The sequence below is a fragment of the Ovis canadensis genome, chromosome 21 (genome assembly GCF_042477335.2).
Source record: "Ovis canadensis isolate MfBH-ARS-UI-01 breed Bighorn chromosome 21, ARS-UI_OviCan_v2, whole genome shotgun sequence".
Classification (NCBI taxonomy): Eukaryota; Metazoa; Chordata; class Mammalia; order Artiodactyla; family Bovidae; genus Ovis; species Ovis canadensis.
Window position 1 is genome coordinate 23,154,779 of NC_091265.1, and position 27,009 is coordinate 23,181,787.

The 27,009-nt window shown below is 41.2% G+C and overlaps 1 protein-coding gene across 2 annotated transcripts in view; it reads left to right on the top strand.

The window, feature by feature from the left end:
• The first annotated feature begins 3,508 nt into the window (after positions 1-3,508).
• Positions 3,509-27,009, top strand: part of CTSC (cathepsin C) — a 44,707-nt gene continuing 21,206 nt past the window's right edge. The window contains exons 1-4 of one of the 2 annotated variants that reach the window (XM_069564784.1): positions 3,509-5,049; positions 6,464-6,609; positions 11,345-11,429; positions 13,288-15,757. In XM_069564784.1, the coding sequence (XP_069420885.1) occupies positions 4,878-5,049; positions 6,464-6,609; positions 11,345-11,429; positions 13,288-13,298 (414 nt within the window). In that variant the 5' untranslated portion in view covers positions 3,509-4,877 and the 3' untranslated portion in view covers positions 13,299-15,757. Of the gene's footprint in view, positions 5,050-6,463; positions 6,610-11,344; positions 11,430-13,287; positions 15,758-25,841; positions 26,009-27,009 lie in introns of those variants that run through there. The other variant, XM_069564783.1, reaches the window with a different exon arrangement.

Genomic DNA, 27,009 nt, shown 5'->3' on the forward strand with positions numbered 1-27,009 from the left:
TTTTTAGAATGGACTGGTTGGATCTCCTTGCAGTCCAAGGGACTCTCAAGAGTCTTCTCCAACACCACAGATCAAAAGCATCAATTCTTCGCGCTCAACTTTCTTCACAGTCCAACTCTCACATCCATACATGACCCCTGGAAAAACCATAGCCTTGACTAGACGGACCTTTGTTGGCAATGTCTCTGCTTTTGAATATGCAATCTAGGTTGGTCATAACTTTCTTTCCAAGGAGTAAGCGTCTTTTAACTTCATGGCTGCAGTCACCATCTGCAGTGATTTTGGAGTCCCCTGCCAAAAAGTCTGACACTGTTTCCACTGTTTCCCCATCTGATTGCCATGAAGTGATGGGACCAGATGCCATGATCTTCGTTTTCTGAATATTGAGCTTTAAGCCAACTTTTTCACTCTCCTCTTTCACTTTCATCAAGAGGCTTTTGAGTTCCTCTTCACTTTCTGCCATAAGAGTGATGTCATCTGCATATCTGAGGTTATTGATATTTCTCCTAGCAATCTTGATTCCAGCTTGTGCTTCTTCCAGTCCAGCGTTTCTCATGATGTACTCTCCATGTAAGTTAAACAAGCAGGGTGACAATATACAGCCTTGATGTACTCCTTTTCCTATTTGGAACCAGTCTGTTGTTCCAGATTCAGTTCTAACTGTTGCTTCCTGACCTGCATACAGGTTTCTCAAGAGGCAGGTCAGGTGGTGTGGTATTCCCATCTCTTTCAGAATTTTCCACAGTTTCTTGTGATCCACACAGTCAAAGGCTTTGGCATAGTCAATAAAGCAGAAATAGATGTTTTCTGGAACTCCATTGCTTTTTCAATGATCCAGTGGATGTTGGCAATTTGATCTCTTGTTCCTCTGCCTTTTCTAAAACCAGCTTGAACATCTGGAAGTTCCCAGGCATTACCCCCTAGTAAATTATCTGAACCTCAGTTCTGTGTCCAGTGAAATTGAAATCATATAATATCTTGCTCACACAATTGTGTAATAATTAAATGAGATGAGATATGTGAATTACCTTGATAAAATGGGCTTCCCTGGTGACTCAGAGAGTAAACAACCTGCTTGCAATGGCGGAGACCCGGTTCGATTCCTGGGTTGGGAAGATCCCCTGGAGAAGGAAATGGCAACCCACTCCAGTATTCTTGCCTGGAAAATCCCATGGATACAGAGGAGCCTGGCAGGCTACAGTCCATGGGGTCTCAATGAATCAGACATGACTCAGTGAGAAACACACTCAAGTGGTGAATAAATGAAATTATTATGGTTGCTACTCTGACTACCAATGCCAGATATGTAGGATGCCAAATGGTATTCTACGTTGAATGTCAAATTTTTTCTCTATTTCTTTGATCCTTCTTTGTTTCAATATGCATTCCTGAACAGTGACTTTCAAACTTATTCTCAAGGAATACAGGAATCAAGATGCTCTTTGCCAAATACACGAAATATAGCTATATTTATGTCCATGATACTATTCATTCATTCAAAAAATATGTGAGTACTGTGTGCCAGAATTATTGAGGGTGCTAGGATTATAGCAGAGAAACAGGATTTGGAGTCTACTGTCTAATAAAGATAGTTTTCTAGTAGCAATATACACAGTAATAAATGCAGTCAGTTATCTATAGAATCTGTATTAACTCATTCAGTCTTCTCAAAGCTAGATGAGGTAGTCATAGGTCTACACCAATCATGCACAAGTTATAGATGAGAAAACTAAGGCACAAAAAGAAGTCAAATAACTTCCTCAAGATCAAAATATTAATAGTTGGTGAACAGCAGAACCATGCTTCAAACTTAGGCAGTGTGATACAATTTCTTATTCACCTCTAAGCCATCTCTGAGAATCTACGTTATTCTCAAGCTGCAGCTATCCGAGGATCCTTTGAAAGGGTTAAAACATAAGATAGTGGGGAACTGATTCAGTAGCTAAGGCTGGGAGTCAAGAATCTACATTTCTAGCAAAAGATGCATATGCACCTGGTCATTTTCATCCAGCAGTTAGAGAATTACTGCCAAATAATGCTGTGCTGTGCTTAGTCGCTCAGCCATGTCCCACTCTCTGCAACCCCATGGACTGTAGCCTGCCAAGCTCCTCTGTCCATGGGATTCTCCAGGCCAGAATACCGGAGTAAATTGCCATGCCTTCCTCCAGGGGATCGTCCCAACCCAGGGATCCAACCCAAGTCTCCTGCATTACAGGTGGATTCTTTTCCATCTGAGTCACCAGGGCAGTCTAATAAGCAATGCCACTTCTTTATAAACTTAGTTAAAATGACCTGAGCCTAGTACCAAACTGTGGTTTGCACATAAGTTACTTTTACTTCATATCATTTGAAATATACTAAATTTTCAGGAATGCAACTTTTAGATAAATCAATAGGACTTTGTCTGCTGGGAACTTGACCAAGAGTTTTCCAGCATGACACCTGATAAGGCAACTGTGCCATTCATTCAAGATACTGTCACCTTTGGATCATTTCTCAATAGTAAAATACATCCACTAGACTAAGGGGTATTTGAGTTATCAACTCACTGAAATAATTTCTATTCTTAGAAAAAAGGTACCTGTCAATTTTACAATTCTACATAGAGACATAAAATGCAAATATCTGAATATCTCATTCTATTCTCCAGTACATTCATACATGAGTATTTTAGGTAATGAAATACAGGTGTTCTATTAAATGTTATCTAAAATATCTTTTCCTCAATATTTACACCTTTTCCCCTTACTTTCTGTGGTCATATCAATGAGATTTTTTTCCTGTTTTCATTTTAATTTTTTAAAATATCTTTTTGTCTTTTGTATTATTGTTACTTTTCAAGTAAGCTTATATATGAATTTCATTTCAAATTACCAAAAGGTCTGTATAAAATATTTGTTATAAAAATAAAACTTTGCATCTGATCAATTTGAGAATCACTAGTTTTTCTCCCTGCTAATGGAGAGAGGACTAGTTTGAGAATTATTAGATTAGTGGAAATAAACTAAATTGAAAGTCAAAGTACCTGAGGTTTATTCTTAAATCTTAGTAACTGGCAATGCGACTGTTATTATTATCTCTGGGTCTCCATTTCCAAATAGCAAAACAAATCCATTAGGTTAAGAAGTCTTCCAGATTCTTTCCTATTTATTCATTGACTAGAGATGTGTTTTCAACTTTTTTCACAATTGTTTATGCTACTTTGATTACATGATCAAAGAAATTTTCAACTTGATTATTCAATTCATAATTGATGATCCAACCTAAATTTTAGTATTTCAACAACCAATGGCACATTTTCTCAGAGATTAGGAATGCTACATTTCTCTGTCAGCATGTTATCTCTGAACAGTAAATGGGCTAGTTTAATTCATGCTGTCAGCTCTTCATCCTCAGTAAAGGGCAATAAAACCTAGAAGGGTGTTAGCTCCACCCATGCCTGTGCAGTTTGTGACTATATTAGAGAGCATTTTCATTTCTGAGCTTTCAAGGGCAACGCCTTCTGCCTAATTGAAATTGGCTTTCAGGCCTAGAAATCAAGATAAGGTTATTAAGTGAATTTATTTTTAACACCTCAGGACACTTCCTTAGGTTTTTGAAGCCATTATCTAGGGAGACAAAGGTGAATAATCTGGACTTGCTTCCTTCAATCTGGTGGAAAAGGTGGGCATACAAATATTTATTTGAAACCAGTGTAATGAGGGCAAAATGAACGTGCCCGAGCAGGAACACAGGAAAGTCTGTCTTCATCACGTTCTTGATGATGCTCGAAGCCTGACGCCTAGAACACTCTGTGCAGGAAAGGAGCCCCGACTTCCAACAGACAGGAAAGGCAGCAGCTCTCACAGAAAAGGGTGATAATTAAACTGCACAAGGAAGCATCTGGAAATCGTGCTACTTAATAATTACCAGCGATCAGACTGGCACTCTGAAACCTGATCACAAGACCGACTATCTCTCACCAGCTACCTTCCTCATCCAGGGCAAGTTACTTCCTCTCTCTGGGCCTGCAGCTTTTCAGTTGTAAAACAAGCGCCTCAGTGCCTGTACGCGTTTGCGGGAGCGCGGGCGCGCAACTAAATCCTATAAAATTAGCAGGAGGGCAAAAAACAAAACCCTAATACACAAAAACGGCAAGTTTGCACTACAACTGAATTCTCCTGTAGACAACAGGCCAAGAACATGAACAGGAAACCGACAAAATCCAGCAAAAAAAAAAAAAAAAGGCAGAGAAAGTTTTCGGAAAAGGAAGGAAGAGCAGTTTTCAAACAGCTGGGGGTGGGGGTGGGGGTGGTGGGAGTGTGCTCGTGGTCGTATGTAAATAGTTCTGAGGGGAAAAAGTTAACTGTGAGGACTAAGTGGGGACGACGAGCAAGTAAGGAAAGCTGCCCTAGTTAGACCGCGCGCTCTGGACCTTCCTGCCAGCCTGCATGCCGCCAGCCTCCGCACCCGGCTCCCGCCTCTCTCTGCCCTTCGGTCTCCCCTCGCCCGCAAGCCTGACTCTGTACGCCCCCCCCTCCTTTTTTTTTTCTTTTTTAGTCTCAGTTTCCCTCCCTCCGTTACCCCTCCCTCCAGGAGCGAAGGAGCGCGTCCGGGGCGCCCATGGAGCGGCGGTGGCTCTCCCGCCCCTGGAGAGCTGTCCTCGGGCGACCGAACCCACAGCCGGCGGTCCCCGGGCGACCCGCGCGCCCCGAGGGCCCCCGAGGGGCGGAGCGACTCCCGGGCGCGACCCCTAGCCCCGCCCGAGACCCCACCCCCGCCGGGCCGCGCTTCCGGCCCCTCCGCCGACTTTAAGGCGCGCGCGGCCGCGGAGGGTGCAGTCCCGCCGGGCGCGCCGCGGCTCTCTCCCGCCCCCGCTCCCTCCCGGCTCTGCCGGCATGGGTCCCCGGCTCGGCTCGTGGCTCGCCGCGCTCCTGCTGCTCGTCTGTGGCGCTGGCTCCGTGCGCGGGGACACGCCTGCCAACTGCACCTACCCGGACCTGCTGGGCACCTGGGTCTTCCAGGTGGGCCCCAGCGGCTCCCAGCGCGATGTCAACTGCTCGGTGATGGGTAAGCCGCTGGCGCCCGGGCACGCGCTTCCTCCCTGGGTCTGCCCGGGGCTCCTGCCCTCGATCCCTGTGCCCTTGTCCCCGCAGCGAACCTCCCCCCCGCTCCCGTTGGCGGGTGGCCGGGATGTCGTGGCTGGACTTGGGGTCCCTCCGGGCGCCCGCTCCCGCTCCAGGGCGGCGATGTCAGAGTGGAGAGGCTGAGCGCTTCTCACTTCACGTGGTCTTGATTGTTTCCTGGGCCCTCAACACTTTCTGCAATAACTTTTTTTCTCCCTTGAGTTTTGTTTCTTGTTGTTCGTTTGTTTGTTTGGAAGAGAGTTGAGACCGAGCAATCTTATCTCCCCATTCAGTGCTCAGTATTTCGTTGTGCCAGTGAAAAATGAGCTTAAAGACTCGAGAATATAGCTGTTAACTTTTTCTCCTTTTGTTTGATTGTGGAAGAGCCCTTATGCCCAGCGGTTTTGATTTGGACTTGTGTTGATGCTGTTAGTCTGAGAAAGCTTCTGGTATGGTTCCCCTCCACAGTTTCATGTATTGGAGGATGGGTTCATGTACTGCAGGGCAGGTAGTATATAGTTGTTTGTTTTTTTTTTAATACTTCTTTAGCCAGTAATTTGAAATGCAGGGAGCCAAGCACAATGTGTAGGTCACGGAAGGCTCTCAGTATCTAGTATCTGAGCAAACTCAGAGAGATGGTGAAGGACAGGGAAGCCTGGCTTGCTGCAGTCCATGGGGTCACAGAGAGTCAGACACGGCTGAGCCACTGGACATTTGAGCACACTAGAACATTTCCTATGCTCTCAGATAACACTGCTATCCTGAGGACAAAATTTAGTCAAGGGGGAGGAAAACCTTCAGCAAACTCAAGGTTTTTATCCTACAAAGCTAATTTATACTGATAGTTTGCTGAAGACTAGAAGGATTGAGATTCTGAGCTTTGTAGCCATTTAGGAGAAAGATACCCCATTTCTTCTTTGACGAGATCATTGTCCTTTGTTCTTATGACCTGATAGCAGATGTTTTTTATGTTTTTATATTTCCACTTTTTGACTACCATTTTGTCTTCTCTCCATTTCTGTCTGTCATTTTCCACGTTCCCTATTTCTCCTTTTCTTCAGGGAAAAATTTTTTCAGTGTTTGGATCATCCGGGAAGGTAGTGGCTGTAGTTTTGGGGGTCTCTACCTGATGGGTTACTTAATATATCTTTTGAGCCCTCACTTCACAGGCTTGCCTGAGACCCCTTTGGGATTATTCAGAAAGAGGCCACAACACACTCATATCTTCATAAGCCAGATCCTCTGGTATTCAGCAGCAGGAAAGGAAAACTACTTAAAAATAACGGAACTTATAGATGAGACTAGCTCCCATCGAAGTCCAAATAACTTTCCTTTGTTGTGTATTTTCTTTTCTTTAGGACCACCAGAAAAAAAAGTAGTGGTGCACCTCAAGAAGTTGGATACAGCATATGATGACTTTGGCAATTCCGGCCATTTCACCATCATTTACAATCAAGGCTTTGAGATCGTGTTGAATGATTACAAGTGGTTCGCCTTTTTTAAGGTACGTTTTGTTGGAATATGCATTCATTATTTCCAATGATTTGATATCTGAAGAGTCTTCTAATGAGGAGACCCTCAGTATTTTAACTTTAGATTAGCAAGATAACCAGAATTGTACCAGTTTTTCCAAGAGAAATTAGATGATGTAATTTTGCCACTTTATTTAAAATTATGACTTTGGTTTAAAAAAAAAACACACACCGAATCTGTATTTGCATGTGTGCAATCCATCTGTATTTAAATTTACATTTTGGTAAGTATGACTAAATAATTTATTTTCTTAATTAATACACCTTTATTTCGAATTGTTGCTTTAGTTGGCTTCATACTGAATCCATAGGAAAGACAGGAATTTTATAAACTTTTCTTGAGGTTATTATGCTGTCCCTCTTATCATTGTTTGTTAGCTCTGAGAAACTGACCTGAATGACTCATTGAAATAATGTCATGTACTAAATATATTAATGTGAATAACTTATCTGACTAAGCTCAGACAAAGAGATGGAGAGCCTTGGGGTTACCCCTTGGGCTAAAGTAAAAGGTAGCCCCGCCAGCCCAGCTGGTTTTCTTCTCTCACCGGGGAAGAACTGATGTCCATTCCAGTGGTCTTACACACAGCTGCTCATTGCAGACACACTCTAGGATAAAACAGTTGGGCACAAACTGCAATCCATCCTAGATATCCTTCCTGTTTGCAGAGTATTAAATGGTTTAAGTTGAACCCACAAGCCGGAGACTAGCTATTTCTTATTATAAATAAAGGTTATAAAATAGAGAATCTTTCAAGGGATAGTATCGATAGCCTTTAAAACATATGGTAAGAGTTAACCAATTAAATGATAAGAGTTAACCAATTACAGGATTTTGTAAGAACATGAGGGAATGAGTCTGTTAAAGATGAGGAAAGACTAAGAACCAGCAAAAGACGAGTTTCTGAATTTATTGTGATTCCTCATGTGGGTTGTGATGTAATCTGAGTCAGATTTCTTAGAATCATAATGCCCAATACTTTTTTTTTTTGTTTTTAACTATGAGGACCCCTTCTTAATATGAAAAAAGAAAAGAGAGACAGGAAAAATTGTCTCCTCTCACCTGGATTGGCTATCTGCTTTTCAGCTGGTGGGAACCAGTCCATCTGTGCTGGCCACTGGCAGGCCAGCAGTCTGCTTTATTAGTTGAAGCCCATGCTTGACCATTTATTAAATATTTTTTATTATCACCCCTAGATACTATCACCCTATAGATACTATGTATTTTTAAAAATTGTTAAGAGTATCTGTATGAGCTTTTAAAGTGGTAGTGTGTAATGTGATTCCGTCTGAATATAATTCTTGATCTTAGGCCTAGGGCTCTGTAGACCTCTTACAGGTACTCTGTTACAGTCCTTTAAAAGTTCTTTGCTTTTAGGTTGGGAGTCAGTGCCTGTGGATTTGATGCTCAATGAAAGAGAGATTCGAATCAATTCTTATCATGTACCCTCTTGCCCCTCCTTTCCCCTTTTCTCCCTTTTTCTTCTGTGGATACAAAACAGGTAATTGATACTTGTTTAAAACATGCAAGTGAAGTAGAATTCAATTGAGAAATAGGTTGCCTGAATTATTTAAGTACAAGATAGGGTATAGTATATAAATAGATGAATAAATAGTTTTACCCATTTAGCTTGGAAGACTTTTCATTCTTCACTTTGGTAGACTTGGAGAAACGGGTAGTGGAGCCTCTGATGACACCGTCAATTACCTGAGATGTAATCAGAAATAGGCAAGGGCCATTTCCCTCCATTAATATTTTCCTGTCGGTTTGTCTGCTCCCAGCTTGAGTAGCAGTCTGGAGGTGGTGGGGACAGAGGGTATGTCTACCAGCCATACTGACCCTTGAACAGTAACAGGTTTGAGCTTCATGGGTCCACTTACACCGAGATTTTTTTTTATTTTTTTGATAGTAAATACTGCAGCACTGCACGATCAGAGGTGAGTTGAATCTGCAGATGAGAATCCAAGGTTGGCTGATACCTTAGATGTGGAACCCTGATTGTGGAGGGCTGACTGTTAATTATTGGCGGATTTTCAGCTACTTGCAGGATTGGTGCCCCAAACCCTGTGTTGTTCGTTTGTTCAAGGGTCAACTCTATTTCTCTTTAGATCGAAGGTATAAGCAGATTTTGCACTTTTCTGTAGCCTCAGAACATTATTTTCAGGTAAATAAAGGCTTTTTAAAGCCAAATAAGGTTATAAGTGTTCTCAACCATAATTGGGAAGTCGTGGTATAGTCTGTTGTAGGATAGAACCCTACCTGATCATGTGCTTCTGAATGGCATTCTCTCATTAGGAATAAAAATAACAAGAGTGATCTCCTGCTACTGATTTCAGTATGTTTTTTAAAGTGTCCATTTGACCAGAACCATTATCAGGACTGTGTTTTCTTTTCCTGCTGAAAAATCAGACACTCTAGTCTGTGGTTAGGTCATGTGATAAGTGTCATAATTTCAGTAAGCAGAGCAGAACAAGATATATGGTTTTAAAATTTCTCTCAACATAATCAAGTAGTTCCAGAGAAACATGCTTTCCAGAGTGATAAAATGGCATGTTCTCTTAGCAAATCCAACTAGAAAAGTAATGGAGAGCAGCAAAGCTTAACAAATTTAGGAAAAATGATAAAGTGGAGTTGACTTTACATAATAGGACAAATACTTTTGGGGGAACACTTTTTAACATAAAAGTCTTGCTGGACTTTACCCGAAGCCTTACGGTATTATGTGCAGTGGTGTTGGGGAAATCATGCTGGGTGTGTGACCCAACAAAGTGCACCTATTTACGCAGAGGCATGTGAGATTTTTTTTTTTTTCCCTACCGATTTTAGAAGTAACTTTTAAATGAAAATTATTTTTTTAAAAAATAATTATCAAAATATAAGCAGTATTTTACTATTCAGCTATCATATATAAGCTGACTGCTATTGCAGAAACATTTGACGAACGTTTGTCATTCATACCCTCCGTCTGCGAATCAGCTGGATTTCAGGTCTCTCCTCTGGCTGAAAACAGGCTCTCCCACTTGTTTGCTCTTGCCCCGTTTCAGATAGGCTTTTGTGAAATTGTTTCTTAGGGTTGTTCCTGCTCGAGTTTGCTGAGCAGCTGATGCGGGCAAGGTATCCTGTTAGGTGTCTACCCCTCATCCCCAAGCTCAGCCTGCAGTTCAGAACAGACAGCTTCCACACCATTCTCTCTACATTCCAACTTTGGAGCCATGTGGTACCACTTTTATTGCCAGGAACGTGCTGTATTAAGTTACCCTTATTCAGGCCTCATCTGGAGAATAAGCAGAATTTTTCATGATTTGTTCTTTTTAGGCCTTTTTTTCCCCCTTGGTTTTAACTGCTTAAGAAATTGGCAGTGGAGTAGGATGATCTCAAGCTAGATAGATTTCCTTCTCAAGAAGGAAATCTTGACGCTGAAAGTTTACGCACTGTGTGAGTCAAGAAGGAGGCACTAGGTTTATATTTTTGAAAGACACTTTTTCCTACTTAACTTTCACCGTAGATTCAGTTATCAGAACACTCGGGGTTGGGGGTTACAAACTCAAATGAATTTAGGGCTCACCCAGGCAGATACCTAAGCATCTGAAACAACTTTATGTAAAGCAGTAAGGAGTAATTTGATTAATGCCCTATGAAATGAAAACTTTCCTACAGACATTTGAATTCAGTTTTCCCTTAAAATAATGTGCTGGCCACAGACCAGTTTCTAAGAATATCAGCTTTTAATAGCATTGCCATTTGGTTGTAAGTCCAACACATCTGCAAATGAAAAGTACTTGCAGATGAAAAACAACCACCTTCTTTTATGAAAACAAAAACAATATAGAGGGTGTTTAATTATGACTGGCCTTGTGATGGGTAGGTAAGTGGTTATTTTTTCTTCTTTATGCTTTTGTGTACCTTGTTCATTTTTTTCCCATGAGCATGTGTAACGCTGCTCTCCACTGGCCTCTACCTGATTGCCAAGGAAGGAAGTGGTATGAAACAGACTTCGCTCCAGAGGATACCCTTAAGTTGAATAGGCTTTCTAACCTTTTGCTGTTTCCCCTTTTACTTTCTGAGACTGTAAAAGGAAGTAGTAGAGAATGAACTCAGTTTATATTTTGAAGATTAAACTACTCAAGGGCCTGAAGAAAGTACATGGAAGAGAAGCTAGATTCATACTGGCTGAAAAACTTACTTGGTGATGGTTTAACAAAGTTCAATGATTTTTAATTGAGTTTTTGTTTGGGACCTACTAGTCTTAATAGAACTGTAAGCTAAAAACTCTACCGTGAGTATGTCTAAAGCAGCTTGGTACTCAAAACAAAGAAATCCATACCAGAGGATTTATTTGCCCATTTTGTGTGCTAGTGACTTGTAAATTTCAAGCTTGTCACAACAGCCAGAATTCATGTGTTCATTCTCCACAGCAAAGGATTTGGGAGTCTCATTGTGGTCTTTTCCATTCTGACTTCTGGGTTTATTTTTAAGATGTAACAATTCAGCTTTCAGAGTATTGTTGGGATAGAGTTACCTGCATTAATATAGATTGAATACACCAAAATGAGGTGTTTGTCTTTCTTTTAAATAACTTGATGTTTACTTTTAAAAGTGTTTCGATTGAGGAAAAGAATCAGAAGACGCCTAGCCGTTTGTTTTCTTTCATGATGATGCTTTATCTCCACTTAATGACTGAGTTTTCCATTGTAAACCTTTCATAGGATGTCACTGATCTTATCAGTCAGTTTTTCATGCAACTGGGAACTGTGGGGATGTATGATATTCCACATCTGAGGAACAAACTGGGTGAGCGCCATTGAAATACTTCTAACTTTCTTATTAAATGCAAGCCTCCCTCCTCCCTTGTGGCTCATGTAAGTTAATGTTCATTTCTTCATCAGGGAGAGGGAGTTGGAGACTAGATAGATCATGGTTTTCTTACAGATTTCTTGCTTGAGCCTGCTTATTTGCCACTTCTTACCTGCCTGCAGTATTTTCACTTTAGTGTGCTCTGTTTACACACAAGCTTTCTCAAGCGATGCTCGTAAGTGGACATGAAACCAAAAAGGTGAAGACTCAGTGAAGGAGAGGATGGCCCAAATTCCATTCACGTCCTTGAAGTAGCTGTGCTGCCTGAGATTCCTCATTCTTTTCCTAAAATGACTCAAGAGGGACCTGTGTGAGACCATGGCATTTTAGATGTGTCTTCCCAGTAGAAAAGGTGGCTCTTCCTAATGACAGAAATTAACATACCTGTCACTCATCCCTATGAGACACCACCTGTGTCTTTTTAAACTGGTTCCTTCTCAGAACAGACTATTGGCTAGGGAGAAAAGGATCTTTTTTTTTACTGTGTACATTCTCCTCATACTTTCAGAATAGATGTTTAAATCACTGCTCTCCCTGGATCCATAAATTTCGGTAGCTAAAATTTTGATGGAAAAGTAGGCAGTGAGAGAGAAGAGCTGATGGGGACTTGCCCTCCCTTGCGTTTTATACAGCAATCTTTCCCCTTTCCCTTCCTCTTTTACGTAGCTCCTAAGTAAGGAAATGAGATATGAAAAAGGGAACTGGGGCAAGTGTTGAAAGTACCATAGCCTTATCCTGTGTCATCGTTTTTCAAGCTGGTTAATGGGCCAGCAGTGGGCCACACATCTGCCAGGAAAAAATTGTTCCTAAGTTGTGTCACTTCGTTTTGTAAAGCTCTGAAGGTTCCAGGCAGCCACTAATAAGAGATCAAAGTGAAAATTAGAGCTGGAACCTATAGGCTCGCTCTTCCGAATTTATTTCTGGTAGTTGAGTACGTGCAGACTGTGTGAAATTAGCTTCCTTTCAGAACTGCTCAGAATCTTTATTATGCTGTAGCTGAGGAGGGAGCTACAATAGAAAAACTTTTCAAAGTTTACCTCGTTTTCCTCAGAAAAAATAAGGTATTCTCAGAATGCAGTTTATAAAATTCTGTCTTAAAGCTCTTGTTCTTTTCCTAACTGGGGAGATGCTTTTACCAGTAGGAAAGATAGGTCCTTTGTAAATGGGATAAGTAGCCTTGTACCTGGGAATATTGATCAAAGTAGCATTAAGCCTGACTTCCCTGGTGGCTCAGACGGTAAAGCGTCTGCCCACAATGCGGGAGACCAGGGTTCGATCCCTGGGTTGGGAAGATCCCCTGGAGAAGGCAGTGGCAACCCACTTCAGTACTCTTGCCTGGAAGATCCCATGGACGGAGGAGCCTGGTAGGCTACAATCCATGGGGTCGCAAAGGGTCGGACACGACTGAGCTACTTCACTTGCTTGCATTAAGCCTATGTCTGGAATTTGTAAGATATACATGCTGTTATGTCTAGGTTGCTAGATTAGGCTTCTTGTCTATATTTAAAAGCTACGTTAGGCTTATTTGGTAGCATTTAATTTGAAATGCATCTGCATGTGCTTCTTGAGCATGTTGGCTGCACGCACAGTACGTGTTGCTTAAGCATTCAGCTTTTGAGAACAGTGGCTTTTTTGTGAATGTCTTAAATAACATTAAAAAAAAATACCAGCATTTAAAATACTCAGTACTGGTATTTTTTTTTTTCCCACGTAAATAAATGAATATGTTTAAGCATTTTTTAAGAGACAGTGTGATCCTTGTTGGCTTGTAACTCTAGTTTTCATTGTCTTTTAGTTATTAAATAGAGCGTCTGTTGAGCGGCTCTTTTAAAACCACAGCCGAAAACAGACTTTGGGGCTAAGAGGCAGAACAGCGCCCGCCAGTGGACCTGTCCTCTCACAGCTCACAGAGGCCTCTAGCAGCCACAGTCCCTCTGGAGTCTCTGAGGGCACGTAACACGCAGAGCAGTCCTGGTACCTACCTCCGAGGCAGCTGCCCTCCGAACGTTTCCTTGGAAAGCAGCCACCGCCGTTCTGGAATGTGAGCAACCAAAGACCGAGCAGGAAGAAGGAAAGAGCTCTGCGATTCTTAGGTGGCTTTATCCTTCAGCCTTTGGATGAGAAGAATCATATGCAACACCAGGGTGTTTTGTTGCTGTTGTATTTTTTTTCTCTTTTGAATGTTCTTTTGTTGAAGTGATTTTTTTTTTTTCCAAACTGCTTAGGACTTGAATTATTTGTTGTATTTTGTGCAGATTTTACTCAGTTAAAATGGTCTTCCCATGGGCCTTCTCTTTCTCTAATGACCTTGAGGAACCCCAACACGTGTTATAAGAAGAAAATCAAGCTTCAGAATATCTTGAGATGCACAGATGCATTATGGGAGGGAAGATGGTCCCAGGGAAGACATGCTTGGGGAAGGGAGCTTTCTGAGATAAGCTGAACTGCTGAAGGGTCTCTTTTTGCAGATCATAGATCTGCAGTGCCCCTGTCTAGAGATACATTTGGGGCGGAGATGGGGGGGGCCTATATTTTTTTCCTTAGATGCCAGTCTTGTGCTAAGAGCTTGACATGCTTTACCTTACAAATAAATGTCCTGTGAAGTAGAGATTACTAGCTTCAGTTTTCAGATAGGGAGAATTACTCTCATACAGTGCTTAAGCTCACACAGCTTCTGTTTGTTTTTTAAAAATTTTGTTATTTTTTAAAATTTCTTTGGCCATGCATGTGGCATGTTGGTTTCTCAACTGGGAATCAAACCCACATTCCCTGTACTGAAGTGTGGAGTCTTCATCACCAGACCACCAGGGAAGTCCCACACAGCTTCTAATTGTAAAATGATACGGTCTATTTGCCAAGTTTGTTTCAGAAAAAAATATTGGTGCTTCAGGTCACATTTGGGTGGATTTTCTGGTGAATCCCAAATGTTAGTTCAGTGCACTGAATTGCTCTTGTTAAAATTTTAGGAGAAGAACAGGCCTGAAGCTGAGATTTCCTTAACGAATGAGGCTACTCATTTTCTTTCCTAAGCCTGGGTCCCTTTATTCAAGACACAAATTTACTTTCTCCTTCCTTTTATAGTTCTCCAAATTGAAGGAGAGTTTTATAAGCTTCGAATTAAGTACCCTTGTCAAGCTTTTACTTCTCTTAATTAAGTTATTGTTCAAAGCCATTGCCGCCTTTTAGTGCTTTCCTGCTACACAATGGACTAGTTTCCTCCTCAGTTGTTTAGAGCTGATTAAACATCAGCCTTGGCAAACCAGAAACGTGGGGCTCCACCCAATTCATATTTCCTAGGAGGACTTTTCTGCATCCCTTGAATTATTCCTTGAGTGGAGAAATCTTTCTCTGCTGGTAGGTTGTCATCATTACTTTATTGGTTCAGATACTTATGTTGTTTGAGAGGCACTGGTCTTCTGTTCTGGAAAGGTGGTATCTTATAAACACTAAGGAACAGTACACCCAACTGCTACCTGGATGCTTTCTTCCATCCTGCTAATTCTGTGTCACTCAGGTTCTCGGTGCCGCATCTGTGCGGTTCCCCAGCTCTCTCCATCACTGGGAGGGACGCCTTTCTGTTGGTTCCAGGTGTACGTGGCAGGGATTTCTGACCTGGTAGTACTCTGCTGTAAAAGGAATGACTTGAGCCTGTCTTCCAGACTGAAAGCCTCTCTATCTTCAGATTTTAATGCATGTAGAACTTTCTCTGGGAACTTTGGAAGATTATCCACATGTCTCTCATCTTTTCACAGACTTCAGAAGTAACACCAGCTTTCAAAAGCTTAATTCTGTAGGGTCCTAGAAGCACAAATCAGGAATGGTGCTATGCTTATATTTTTGGTGTTCTGTTCTAAAAGATTTATCATGTTCCATGCCTCCAGTGTTCTGTAAGAGTTGTGTATTTTCAAACTGGATGTAAATACTGACAAAGCAACAAGTGTGTATATATTTAGCGAGGCATTTAAAATCACCCCTACGAAAGTAGTTTTTTCCCAAAGTGGTTTCTTTGAGTAACTTTGCATTTAATGTTTGTTTTGATTATAGAAGACTTGGGTACAAAATTGCAGGTATCTGTGTTAGAAGTACCCATAAGAGATTACTGCTTAGCATTCTCTGTTGTAATTGCCTGTTTGTCCTTCCCTCTGATTTTTAAACTCCTTGAGGGCAATGATCAACTCTGTATTCCCGACCTTTTTATTTCATATGTATAGCACACTATGTGATAAATAACAGACCTTCAATAAATATTTGTAAAAGAAAGAAAATTGAATAATATATCCTTGTGTTGTTTTCCTGTTTCATTGTGTTTCTGAAAGTATTTTTGCCTTTGTGTCCTTTAGAGGCTGTGGTGGACCTTCAAGCCGTATTTGTTGAATGACTTTGTAGAAAAGGGATGAGACTTTTTTAAAATTTTATTCTGCTTATCTGTCATTTTTAATTTTTTGTGTGAGACTATAGAGGCTAACGGAGAAGGCACTGGCAACCCATTCCAGTACTCTTGCCTGGAAAATCCCATGGATGGAGGAGCCTGGTGGGCTGCAGTCCATGAGGTCGCTAAGAGTCGGACACGACTGAGCGACTTCTCTTTCACTTTTCACTTTCATGCATTGGAGAAGGAAATGGCAACCCACTCCAGTGTTCTTGCCTGGAGGATCCCAGGGACGGGGGAGCCCTGTGGGCTCTAGTACATGGGATCGCAGAGAGTCGGACACAGCTGAGTGACTGAGCATGCACGCAAATCAGCTGTCGGGAGACACTGAGCTTTATTGGTGTCCACAGTGGTTCCCCAAAGCCTAGATAACCAAAGACTCATATTTGCTTAGGATGCCGTGGGTTATCTGTGCCCCACCCCTTGAGAAGCACTAGCTGAAGGTTGTTACTGTTGTCCAGTCACTCAGTTGTTTCTGACTCTTCACAAATTCATGAACGGCAGCACGCCAGGCTTCCTTGTCATTCACTATTTCCCGGAGTTTGCTCAAACTCATGTCCATCGAGTCGGTGATGCGATCCAACCATCTCATCCTCTGCTGCCCCTTCTCCTCCTGCTCTCAGTCTTTCCCAGCATCAGGCTCTTTTCCAGTGGGTTGCCTCTTAGCATCAGGTGGCCAGAGTATTGGAACTTCAGCTTCAGCATCAGTACTAGAGTCAGTGAATTCTGAAATTTCTTTCAACCCTACATCTTAAGAGTTTACAAGCAAGTAAGTGAGGAATGAGCCAAGGGACTTTATATCTTGCTGAGGATCAATTTGCTGTTTTCTTAACTAGTTCTGGAACCTACATTTTGTTTTAAAGGGGACATCGTCTCAGCTCTGGAAATAAATCTGTGACCCTCCGTTTTCACAATTGCCAATTCCTTAAGTAAAATGCTAGAAATTATTTGGTTGCAGCCACTGCCACAATTTCCTATCAGTTTCACAACTGATTAAAACTCAACTTCTAAAACAAATGGTCAAGCGGAATAGTGGGCAGAAAACTAGAAGGAATCCTTGGAATGACATAGGTTTGTTGATGAAAGATGCAACCGTCCTGGACGGTTGGCGAAATACCTGTTTAGGAAGATGTGCCTTGTTCTAAAGGCTTTATTCACACCGCAGACTGACAGCCTGTGCGAACAGTCTGCACTTGCGGAGTCAGACACGGAACACAAAGGGCAGAGTATGGAGTGAACACTGTTCTTCAGTATTGCTGGAAGGAAATCTCTCTACTTGTGCGGTGTATCATCAAATCATTTAACGTCATACAAAGTATTCTTTTCCGAAATGATGCTTGATGGATTAGACCTACATGTCCAGATTTTTTTTCTTATATATTCCACAGTATGTGTTGTTGTTTAGTCGCTAAGATGTGTCTGACCCTTTTTTTGTGACCCCATGGACTAGAGCCTGCCAGGCACCTCTGTCCATGGAATTTTCTAGGCAAGAATACTGTAGTGGGTTGTCATTTCCTTCTCCAGGGGATCTTCCCGACTCAGGGATCGAACCGAGGTCTCCTGCATTGCAGGCAGATTCTTTACCAACTGAGCTATGAGGGAAGCCCAGTTACGTCATTAGTATTTGCAAATCCTGTTTTCGTTGTAAGTGTTATTTGAAGCCACTTGTTCGTTGAGTTAAATTACATCAGATGTAAGCCACTTGAGCTAAATTACATCAGATGTGCGTGAATCTAAGCATGCACACGTGAGCAGGAATATGCCGTGTTCCAGCCATCTTACAGGCAGCACGCTGCGATTAACAGGTGAGCCTCTGACACTGGAAGTTCGTGGGCATATCAGTGTTACTTTGTATATGAACTAATAGTGGAAGTTGGTTTTCAGTTTTATTTCTGTATTACAAATAAATATAAAATGTTCTTTCTAATATTTTAGTGATTATCTTCTCATTTTGGGAAACCACTGGTTGACAAAACTTTTATCCGCTGCTCAGTTGAGAGCTGGGTTTGAGAGTATAGGTTCTTTGATGACTTGAATAAAGTCTTAACAGCTTCGTATCCCCCATGGTAACAGATGGTAGTGTTTATATTGTTACTTGTGTAGTGTTTTAGAAGTTTTTAAACTCTTAATGTCAGTGTCATCTTTATCCTTGATAGGAATCCAATGAAGTAGATATCATACCTGTTACCAGCTGGCAAAATTGAGGCTCCTTAGTTGTGATTTGTCCAATGCTACATAAATGATAAGTGGAAGAACGGGAATTTAAAGGGAAAAGTCCTTTTTACTAAAGAGCATTTTTTCTCATAGCCAGTGCATTACAGAAAGGAAGTATTCAAATATTTGCAAATGTAATCAGGAAGACAGTGGAACAAAAGGTGTAAGTGATTTTCTCACACTTAGTGTCAAAAAGCAGTTGAGAATGAGATCCGGGATAAATAAGTTCTAAAATATCCCAACCTTTTCTTTTTCAATGGGTTAATATTGCTAGGTAATTGGATGGAATTGAATAGTTGATAAAATGAATAGGAAAGTGAAGCAGGGCGGCTTTCAGAATGGCAACTCAATGATAATTTTGAAGAAGCAAATGAATAGTTACTGAATGCTAGTAGTTTTCTAAACTTAAGTGCTAGGATTTGTAATTTCTTCAAATTTTGTGTGATTATCTATTTGTTGCAATAGAAATTGGCATCAATGAATAGAAACTTAAATTATCTCATTTGTGCAAGTCAGTATTCAGAGACTGTTTATATAAATAAAATAAATGAAAATGGTTAGAAAAAATTTTGACTACATTTCAAGCTGGATAGTGTGGCCAAAACTTCAGTTTCCTGCTTGGTAATATTTTCAGAAGTCACATAAGATGTATTTTACAGTAGCAGAAAAAAATGACAACAATACTGAAACTATTCAAATCGAGAAAATAATGGGGGCACAGTGCGTGGTCCTCTCAAGGTACTAAGTACTTGGCTTCTGGAGTGGGTTAACTATCTCTTTTCTACTACGTTACAGCTGTCCTGCATAGTGGTAGTATAGTCCTCTCCTCCCCTTCATAAAGTAATTTCAGGTTCTAAAAGAAGACCACATTATTTTAGATTGGGAAAACTACAGAATAATATAAAATAAAAATTTTAATGGAAAATAATTCCATCAAATTAATGTATAAAAAATGGTACATAAATGGATATAGCCTCTCTTAGTAATTTGCTTGAGTGAAAACAGTTATAGTATTTAGGATTATTTTGGATCACTTAGAATGTTTAGATGGGGCTTCCTTGGTGGCTCAGATGGTAAAGAATCTGCCTGCGATGCAGGTGACCTGGGTTTGATCCTTGGGTCAGGAATATGCCCCGGAGAAGGGAGTGGCTACCCACTCCAGTATTCCTGCCTGGAGAATCCCATGGACAGAGGAGCCTGGTGGGCTGCAGTTTATGGGGTTGCAGAGAGTCAGACACAACTGAGCAACTAACAAGCACGTTCAGAGAATGTATAGACGCTCTGTATAAGTAGGGAGTCTGAATTATTTACCTACTTTGTGAATAATAAGAAAACCATAGATGTAAAGACTGTGCAGTTAGGAAACTTGCGGGGATATTTTGGAACTTTCAAGTCAGCCTCAGTTTACAGGTAAGGAAACAGGTTTGGAGAGGAAAAATTGACATTCCTGAAGCCATACTAGGAGTCAGAACTTGGGTCTCTGGGACCGCTTTTTAATTATAAAAGTATCACGCTTTAATTATAAACTTTTGAGAGTTTCTCATGTTACTGTTTAAGTAGAATTTGGCATTTGTTGTTCTTTCTGTTATTCATTTATTTACTCACTCAGCCAGTAAATAATTGCTTTCTACTGCTAGTGTCCTAGTTACCAAATAAGCAAAAAATCCTGTTCACTGTGAGAACAATGCTTATGTGAAAAGAATAACCCTACAGGCTACTGTGAAATTACATGGGTTAGTATTTATAAAATACAGCCTGTGAGGCTGAGTCTGTTATAGCTTCCTGATTTTGCAGATGAGGACACTGAGAGTACAGAGAGGGTAAGTAACTTGCTCAGGATCACACAGCCTATAAGAGGCAGAACTGGATGCCATCCAGGAGTCACGCCTGCCGGCCATGTCCTCTACCTCTGCCCCGAATCAAAAATCTTAGACAAAAATTTAGGTGAAATTAGATGACCTTTAGATGTGTGGATCTTAGATGAAATCAGATGAAACAAATGTTTAAGTCAAACAAAAATTTTAAAATTAGGTGAAATTAGATGACCTTTAGCCATGTGGGTCTCTCCTTGGATGGAGAATTTAGGTGACCCTTAAGATGTGTAGGGCAACAATTTGAATCTGACTCATGAAGGCCAGTTAATTTCCACCTTTTTTTTTTTTAAGGAAATAATGAATAAAGCAATGATTCTTACAATATTTGAACTCATACTTGAATTATATCTTCTCTATTTAACTTTGCAAAGTCTCCTTTTTTTTTTTTCTCCCCATGAGAACAGTATCCCAAAGAATCATTTTGAAACTCACATAATATAGATGAAAACCTTTTGCAGATTGCTTAAGCCTTTCCTGTGTGGTTTCTAGGTATCTCCTCTCAGGGTTTTTGGCCAGTGACTTGTATGTTTATTTCTTTGCACTCCGTGAGAAGACGGAGTGTATAAAGAAATGGTGCCTGTGCATGTAAGAATTAAAGATTTTAAAATTTTAAAAATAAAAAACTTAAAAAAAATAAAAATGTTTCCAGGTATTCTTTGAAAAAGATAAAAAAAAAAGAAATGGTGCGTGGTATTTGGGAAGAGCACTTGGTTTTAGAGTCCTTGGTTCTCAGTTCTAGTTCAGCCACCTCTTTTAGGTCTCTTTTCTGTCCCCCGAGTCTATACCTTTATGTTCTGTTGAACCTCTAAGATTTATGAGTAATCTGTAAAATGTATATAAAGTATGATGTGATTGGTAAATGTTAAGATCCTGTAGTTCCATAATCTTGATGATGAAGGGTATAGAGTCATTGATCAATATGAACGGTAAGGATCTTTAGCACAGCTGGTCATGTTTTAAGGATTTTTTTCTTCTTCTCCAGTCAAAGTAACAACTCAGCCTTTCCCTCAAATGGAAATTCATTTCGTATTAGCAATCATGTTTATAACTATGACTAGCTGTGCCTGCTAGGCAAACAAAGCCACACTGACGAAATACATGGGGCCTATTTCTTCTAACGTGCAAGCCTTGAACTTTTGGTATGTTGGGAAAGTCATTTCATTTGTGATCTAAATTTCTGGGGAAATTTCCCAGGCTTTTCCAAGCATGGTTAACTTGCTGAACCACATGGTTTTGGTTCAGATAAATAATCCCGTGAATTACATGTTTGCATAGTTCACGGAGTTCCCGTTGTCTTAAGGTCGGGCGCTACATCAATACACAGTGTGTGCATGGCTTGCACTTACATAATGCCTGGAAGTGTTATGTGACCGATAAGTAGTTGATATATAAGTGAAAGGGCTTATTGTTCGGTCGCTGAGTCATTTTCATCTCTTTGTGATCGCATGGGCTATGGCACGCCAGGCTTTCCTGTCCTCCGCTATCTCCTGGAGTTTGTTCAGGTTCCTGTCCGTTGAGTTGGAGATCCCTCTCTTCCTTTTGCCTTCAGTCTTTCCCTGTGTCAGGGTCTTTTCCAGTGAGGCGACTCTTCGCATCAGGTGGCCGAAATATTGGAGCTTCAGCATCAGTCCTTGCAATGAATATTCAGGGTTGATTTCCTTTATGATTGATTTCTTTGATCTCCTTACAGTCCAATAGGATATATAAATAATGTTTTTTTTCTTTTTTTTTTCAAGAAACTTAACCATAGTCCCAGACAGAACAAAGTTATTCTAGCAACATCTGGACCATCCCTCATAGATGTTCTTTTCTAAGACTTTGTTGGCATGTTTCTCATTCTTAGGAAATAGCATTTTTTTAAAGTGATGAGCTTTATAAAATCTATCTTTTTATAAATATATAACTTTATAAAGTTAAAAAGGTTTTATATAACTTTTTATATAACTATTTTTTTTATAAATAACCAAGAAAACTCCATTCAAAGGCTGTTTTCACCTTTCATTTTTTAAAAACCATGTTTCATATTAATAAAAAATTTTACATATTTACATTCCACTTAAGTACCATCTTGGAATTTTTTTCCTGTTAATAGCTCTTGGGTTGTTTTGTTTGTTTGTTCCTTGGACATCCTGCGAGGTTGTGGGATTTTATTTCCCTGTTCTTGTTCACTCACTCAGTCGTGTCCGACTCTTTGCAACCCCATGGACTGCCACAGGACTCAAACCTGGGCCCCCGGTGGTGAGCGTGTGGAGTCCTACCCACTGAACTGCCGGGGAATTCCCAGGTTCTCTCTCTCTCTTTTTTTTTAAATTGTTCTAAACAGAGAGGTCAGCACATTTTCTTGCAGGGTAGATAGTAAATGTTTTAGGCTTTATGAGTCTTATAGTCTCTGTTGCAGCACCTCATTCCTGCTGCTGTTGCACCAAAGCAGTCAGAGTCAAGGTGCTATAAACCAGTGGCCCTGGCTGAGTTCCAGCAACACTGTTTATAAAAGCAGGCAGCCTTCTCCAGCTTCTTCCTCTGTGATGAACATCCTCCTGTGTTTAGCTTTTTTTTTTCATTTATGTGTATCTGACACTTTCAACAAGGTAGCTCTGAAAAACTCTTAAAGCCTTGTGAGATTACTTTTTTGTTTAATTGGAGGAAAATTGCTTTACAGTGTTACTGGTTTCTACTGTGAGTGAGTGAGCTCAGTTGTGAACGACTCTTCGCTACCCCATGGACTGCAGCCCACCAGCCTCCTCTGTCCATGGGATTTTCCAGGCAAGAGTACTGGACTGGGTTGCCATTGCCTTCTCCAGGAGATCTTCCTGACCCAGGGATTGAACCCAGGTCTCCCACGTTGTAGCCAGATGCTTTTCCGTCTGAGCCACCAGGGAAGTCTGCTGTACAGGACTGTACAATAATGCAAATCATCATAATTTTATATATAAAACCCCTCCCCACATGGGGCTTCCCAGCTGGCACTAGTGCTAAAGAACCTGCCTGCCAATGCAGGACCTGTAAGAGACATGGGTTCAGTCCCTGTGTGGAAGATCCCCTGGAGGAGGGCATGGCAACCCATTGCAGTATTCTTGCCTGGAGAATCCCATGAACAGAGGAGCCGGGTGGGCTATAGTCCATGTGATAGCACAGAGTCAGACACGACCAAAGCGACTTAGCACACAAGCTCTCCCACATGAGCCTCCCTCCTCTCGCCCACCCAACCCCTGTGGGTCATCCCAGAGTGCCAGGCTGGGCTCCCTGTGTTACATAGCAACTTCCCATCAACTGTTTTAGATATGAGGGATGTATGTATGTCAATGCTACTTTCTCAATTCATTCCACCCTCTCCCTCCCCCTGATGGATCCACAAGTCTGTTCTCTATGTCTGTGTCTCCATTTCCTTCCCTGCAAATAGGTTCACTGGTATTATTTTTCTAGTTTCCATACATATGCATTGATGTATGGTATTTGTTCTTTTTCTAACTTCACTTCATATAACAAGCTCTAAGTTCATCCACCTCACTAGAACTGACTCGTGTGTTCCTTTTTATGGCTGAGTAATATTCCTTTGTATATATGTACCACGTCTTCTTTATTCATCTGTTGATGGACATCTAGGTTGCTTCCATGTCCTGGATGTTCTGAATGGTGTTGCAGTGAACATTGGGGTACATGTCTTTTTGAATTCTACAGCAGAGATGGGGGGAGCAGTGGCCTAACCCTGCCTGTCCTGTCCACATCATATGGGGTTACCAATGTTAGATGGTTTTGATCAGTGAAAATAGCTTCTGGTAGTTCAGCATAATAAATATGAACTTTTATTAACTTTTTCACATGACATACCCTCCAGTGTTGCAGCCCAGTCATATCCTAGACCTTTATTTCAGTGTTCCTTTGTCCTAAGTTGGGGCTTTAGCAGAGACATGAGGAATGGTGAGTCAAACCTATGCTTGTGGAGATATTCTTAGCTCGGGGTAGGAATGCGAGCTTCACAGTATCATGAAGCACCAAGACAGAGCAAAATGTACATGTGAGTAGCCTGCAGTCACTCACCCAGTGCAGCCGACTGGGTGGTGAATCCCAGGATCCAGACCTAGCTCTTTTGGATTCTAAGACCATGCATTTTTAACTCCATGTTGTTGTTACACAATCACTAAGTCGTGTCTGACTTTACAATCCCACAGACAGTAGCCCACCAGGTCTCTCTGTCCATGGGGTTCTCCAGGCAAGAATACTGGAGTGGGTTGCCATTTTCTTCTTCCAATACCAGGGATCAAACCCATGTCTCCTGCATTGGCAGACAGATTCCTTACTACTGAGCCACCAAGGAAGCCCTTTTAACTCTACCCCTAAAATTCAGAGACTCGGATGCAGTAAGGTAGTTTTGCCTTTAGGTGTAGTTCAGCTTATACATTCCTTTAAACTTGGGGTTTGCAAACCATGGGTCTGTTTTTGTAAATGAAGTTTAACTGGAACAGACTGTGGTTCACTCCTTTATGTATTTCTGGTGTACCTCTCACTGCAAAGGCAGGGCGGAGTGATAATGGCAGAAGCCTTATAACCTGCAAACGTTAATGTATTCACTGTTTGCCCCTTACTCAGGCCACCTAGCACAGGTGAAGTAGTATCCATTATGCTAGATTTAAGAGTCCACAAACTACATCCCGTGGGCTGAAACCACCCTACTGTGTGCCTTTGTAAAGAAAAGCGGTGAAACACAGCTGCCTGTGCTCATATCTTTATGTTGCCCTTCACTGCTTTTGTGCTTCTGTTCTATGAAGTTAGTGCCTGAAACTGTCTGTATTCAAGTCCCTTCTTAAAAAAGTTTACCATCATTTTTTTTTTCTTTCCTCCTCCTATGCTCTCTACTTTCATTCAGGATTATATATCCTTCCTCCATAAGGATATATTAAAATATGAGGGTTTTTTTTTAAGGCTCTGGAGCCAAAGTATGTGAGTTATTGATCTATCACTTCATACAGTTGACCCTTGAATGACATAGGTTTGAACTGCACAGGTCCACTTGTATTCAAGTTTTTAAAAAATAAATACATACTACAGTACTACATGAGCCAGGGTTGGTTGGTTCCTTGAATGCAGCACCCAGGATACAGATGGATGATTGAAAAATTATCTGTGGATTTTTGCCCGTGGTGTATTGGTGCCCCTGCTCTGTTCAAGGACCAGCTGTAGTTATTTTTCATTGTCAACACTGATATAAAACAACAGGCTGTGCTAGTGAAATAAAGTGGAGAGAATATTTAATAATTAGGATATTTTAACTCCCCATTCATGACTAGAATTTGTTAAGTTGGAAGGTTGACAGAAGAAAAAATTTGAATTCTTTGGAAGGTTTTTGTATTTTGCTGGAGTGCCTCTTCTCTGAGTGGACCAGTCTGAGGAAGTGAGCAGGACTGTGTTGTTTCTGCCCCTTCGCAGCTCTGTTACCGTAGGCACTGCTTGCTGTCTGAGGTGAGCCTCACTTACTCACTGGTCAGTCTCCTCAGAGGCTTGCCGTGATGATTAAATGAGGTGACTTTGGTAAAGTGCCTTAGAAAGCAGCTGCTTTAAAAATATTGTTTTCTTCACCTGCCTTTCGTTCTGTTGCAGGGTTGGTTGTGTAAATTTTGCTCGGCGGTCAGTGATGCTAATCCTAAAAATGTTTCTTTCTCTTCCTCTTTTAGAATGGTTCTCAGACTGAAACTTCTCAGATTTTGTTTTGCCTGACGGAGGCTGGTCCCTCAGGTGAAACAAAAAAGAGGCGTCGTTACTGTGAATGAGAGACCAGGAAACAGACCTGAGAGAGAGCAGGTTCATGAGGCTTTTCCTTCTCTTGCTTGGTTGCAGTATAAAGAAGAGGGTGGCAGGGTAACCAGTTACTGCCACGAGACCATGACTGGCTGGGTCCATGACGTGCTGGGCCGGAACTGGGCCTGTTTCACTGGAAGGAAGACAGGAAACACCTCGGAGAACGTGAACGTGAACACAGCACCCCTTGCGGGTCTCGAGGAAACGTGAGTTGTCATCAATCAAAGATCCATTTAGTTTTGTATGGTGTTTATAAGGATGTGTCTATATTAATCCTTGGAAAATTTAATTTGATTATATTAACTTTATTTGACTTAGAAACATAAGCCATGTTATGTACCACTTTACTGGAAAAATACAGTGAGTGATTTAACTGAGAGAAGAAAGTATTTTTACAAAATACTTCTAAAGTAATGGACCAATGAGGGCTTTAAAGAATATTTATATAAAGGACCACAGAATTGAGTGACTTATACAGGCAAATGGAACAACAGACAGATTCTAAATCAGGAAAGGAGTATGTCAAGGTTGTATATTGTCACCCTGCTTATTTAACTTATGTGCCATCCATGGGGTTGCTAAGAGTCGGACACGACTGAGCGACTTCACTTTCACTTTTCCCTTTCGTGCATTGGAGAAGGAAATGGCAGCCCACTCCAGTGTTCTTGCCTGGAGAATCCCAGGCACGGTGGAGCCTGGTGGGCTGCCAGCTATGGGGTTGCACAGAGTCGGACACGACTGAAGTGACTTAGCAGCAGCAGCAGTAGCAGAGTATATCATGCAAAATGCTGGGCTGGATGAAGCACAACCTAAAATCAAGACTGCTGGGAGAAATATCAATAACCTCAGATATGCAGATGACACCAGCCTTATGGCAGAAAGTGAAGAACTAGAGAACCTCTTGATGAAAGTGAAAGAGGAGAGTGAAAAAGTTGGCTTAAAGCTCAACATTCAGAAAACTTAAGATCATGGCATCCGGTCCTATCACTTCATGGCAAATAGATGAGAAACAATGGCAACAGTGACAGACTTTATTTTTGGGTGCTTCAAAATCAATGCAGATGGTGACTGCAGCCATGAAATTAAGAGACGCTTACCGCTTGGAAGGAAAGTTATGACCAACCTAGACAGCATATTCAAAAGCAGAGACATTACTTTGCCAACAAAGGTCTGTCTGGTCAAGGCTATGGTTTTTCTAGTGGTCATG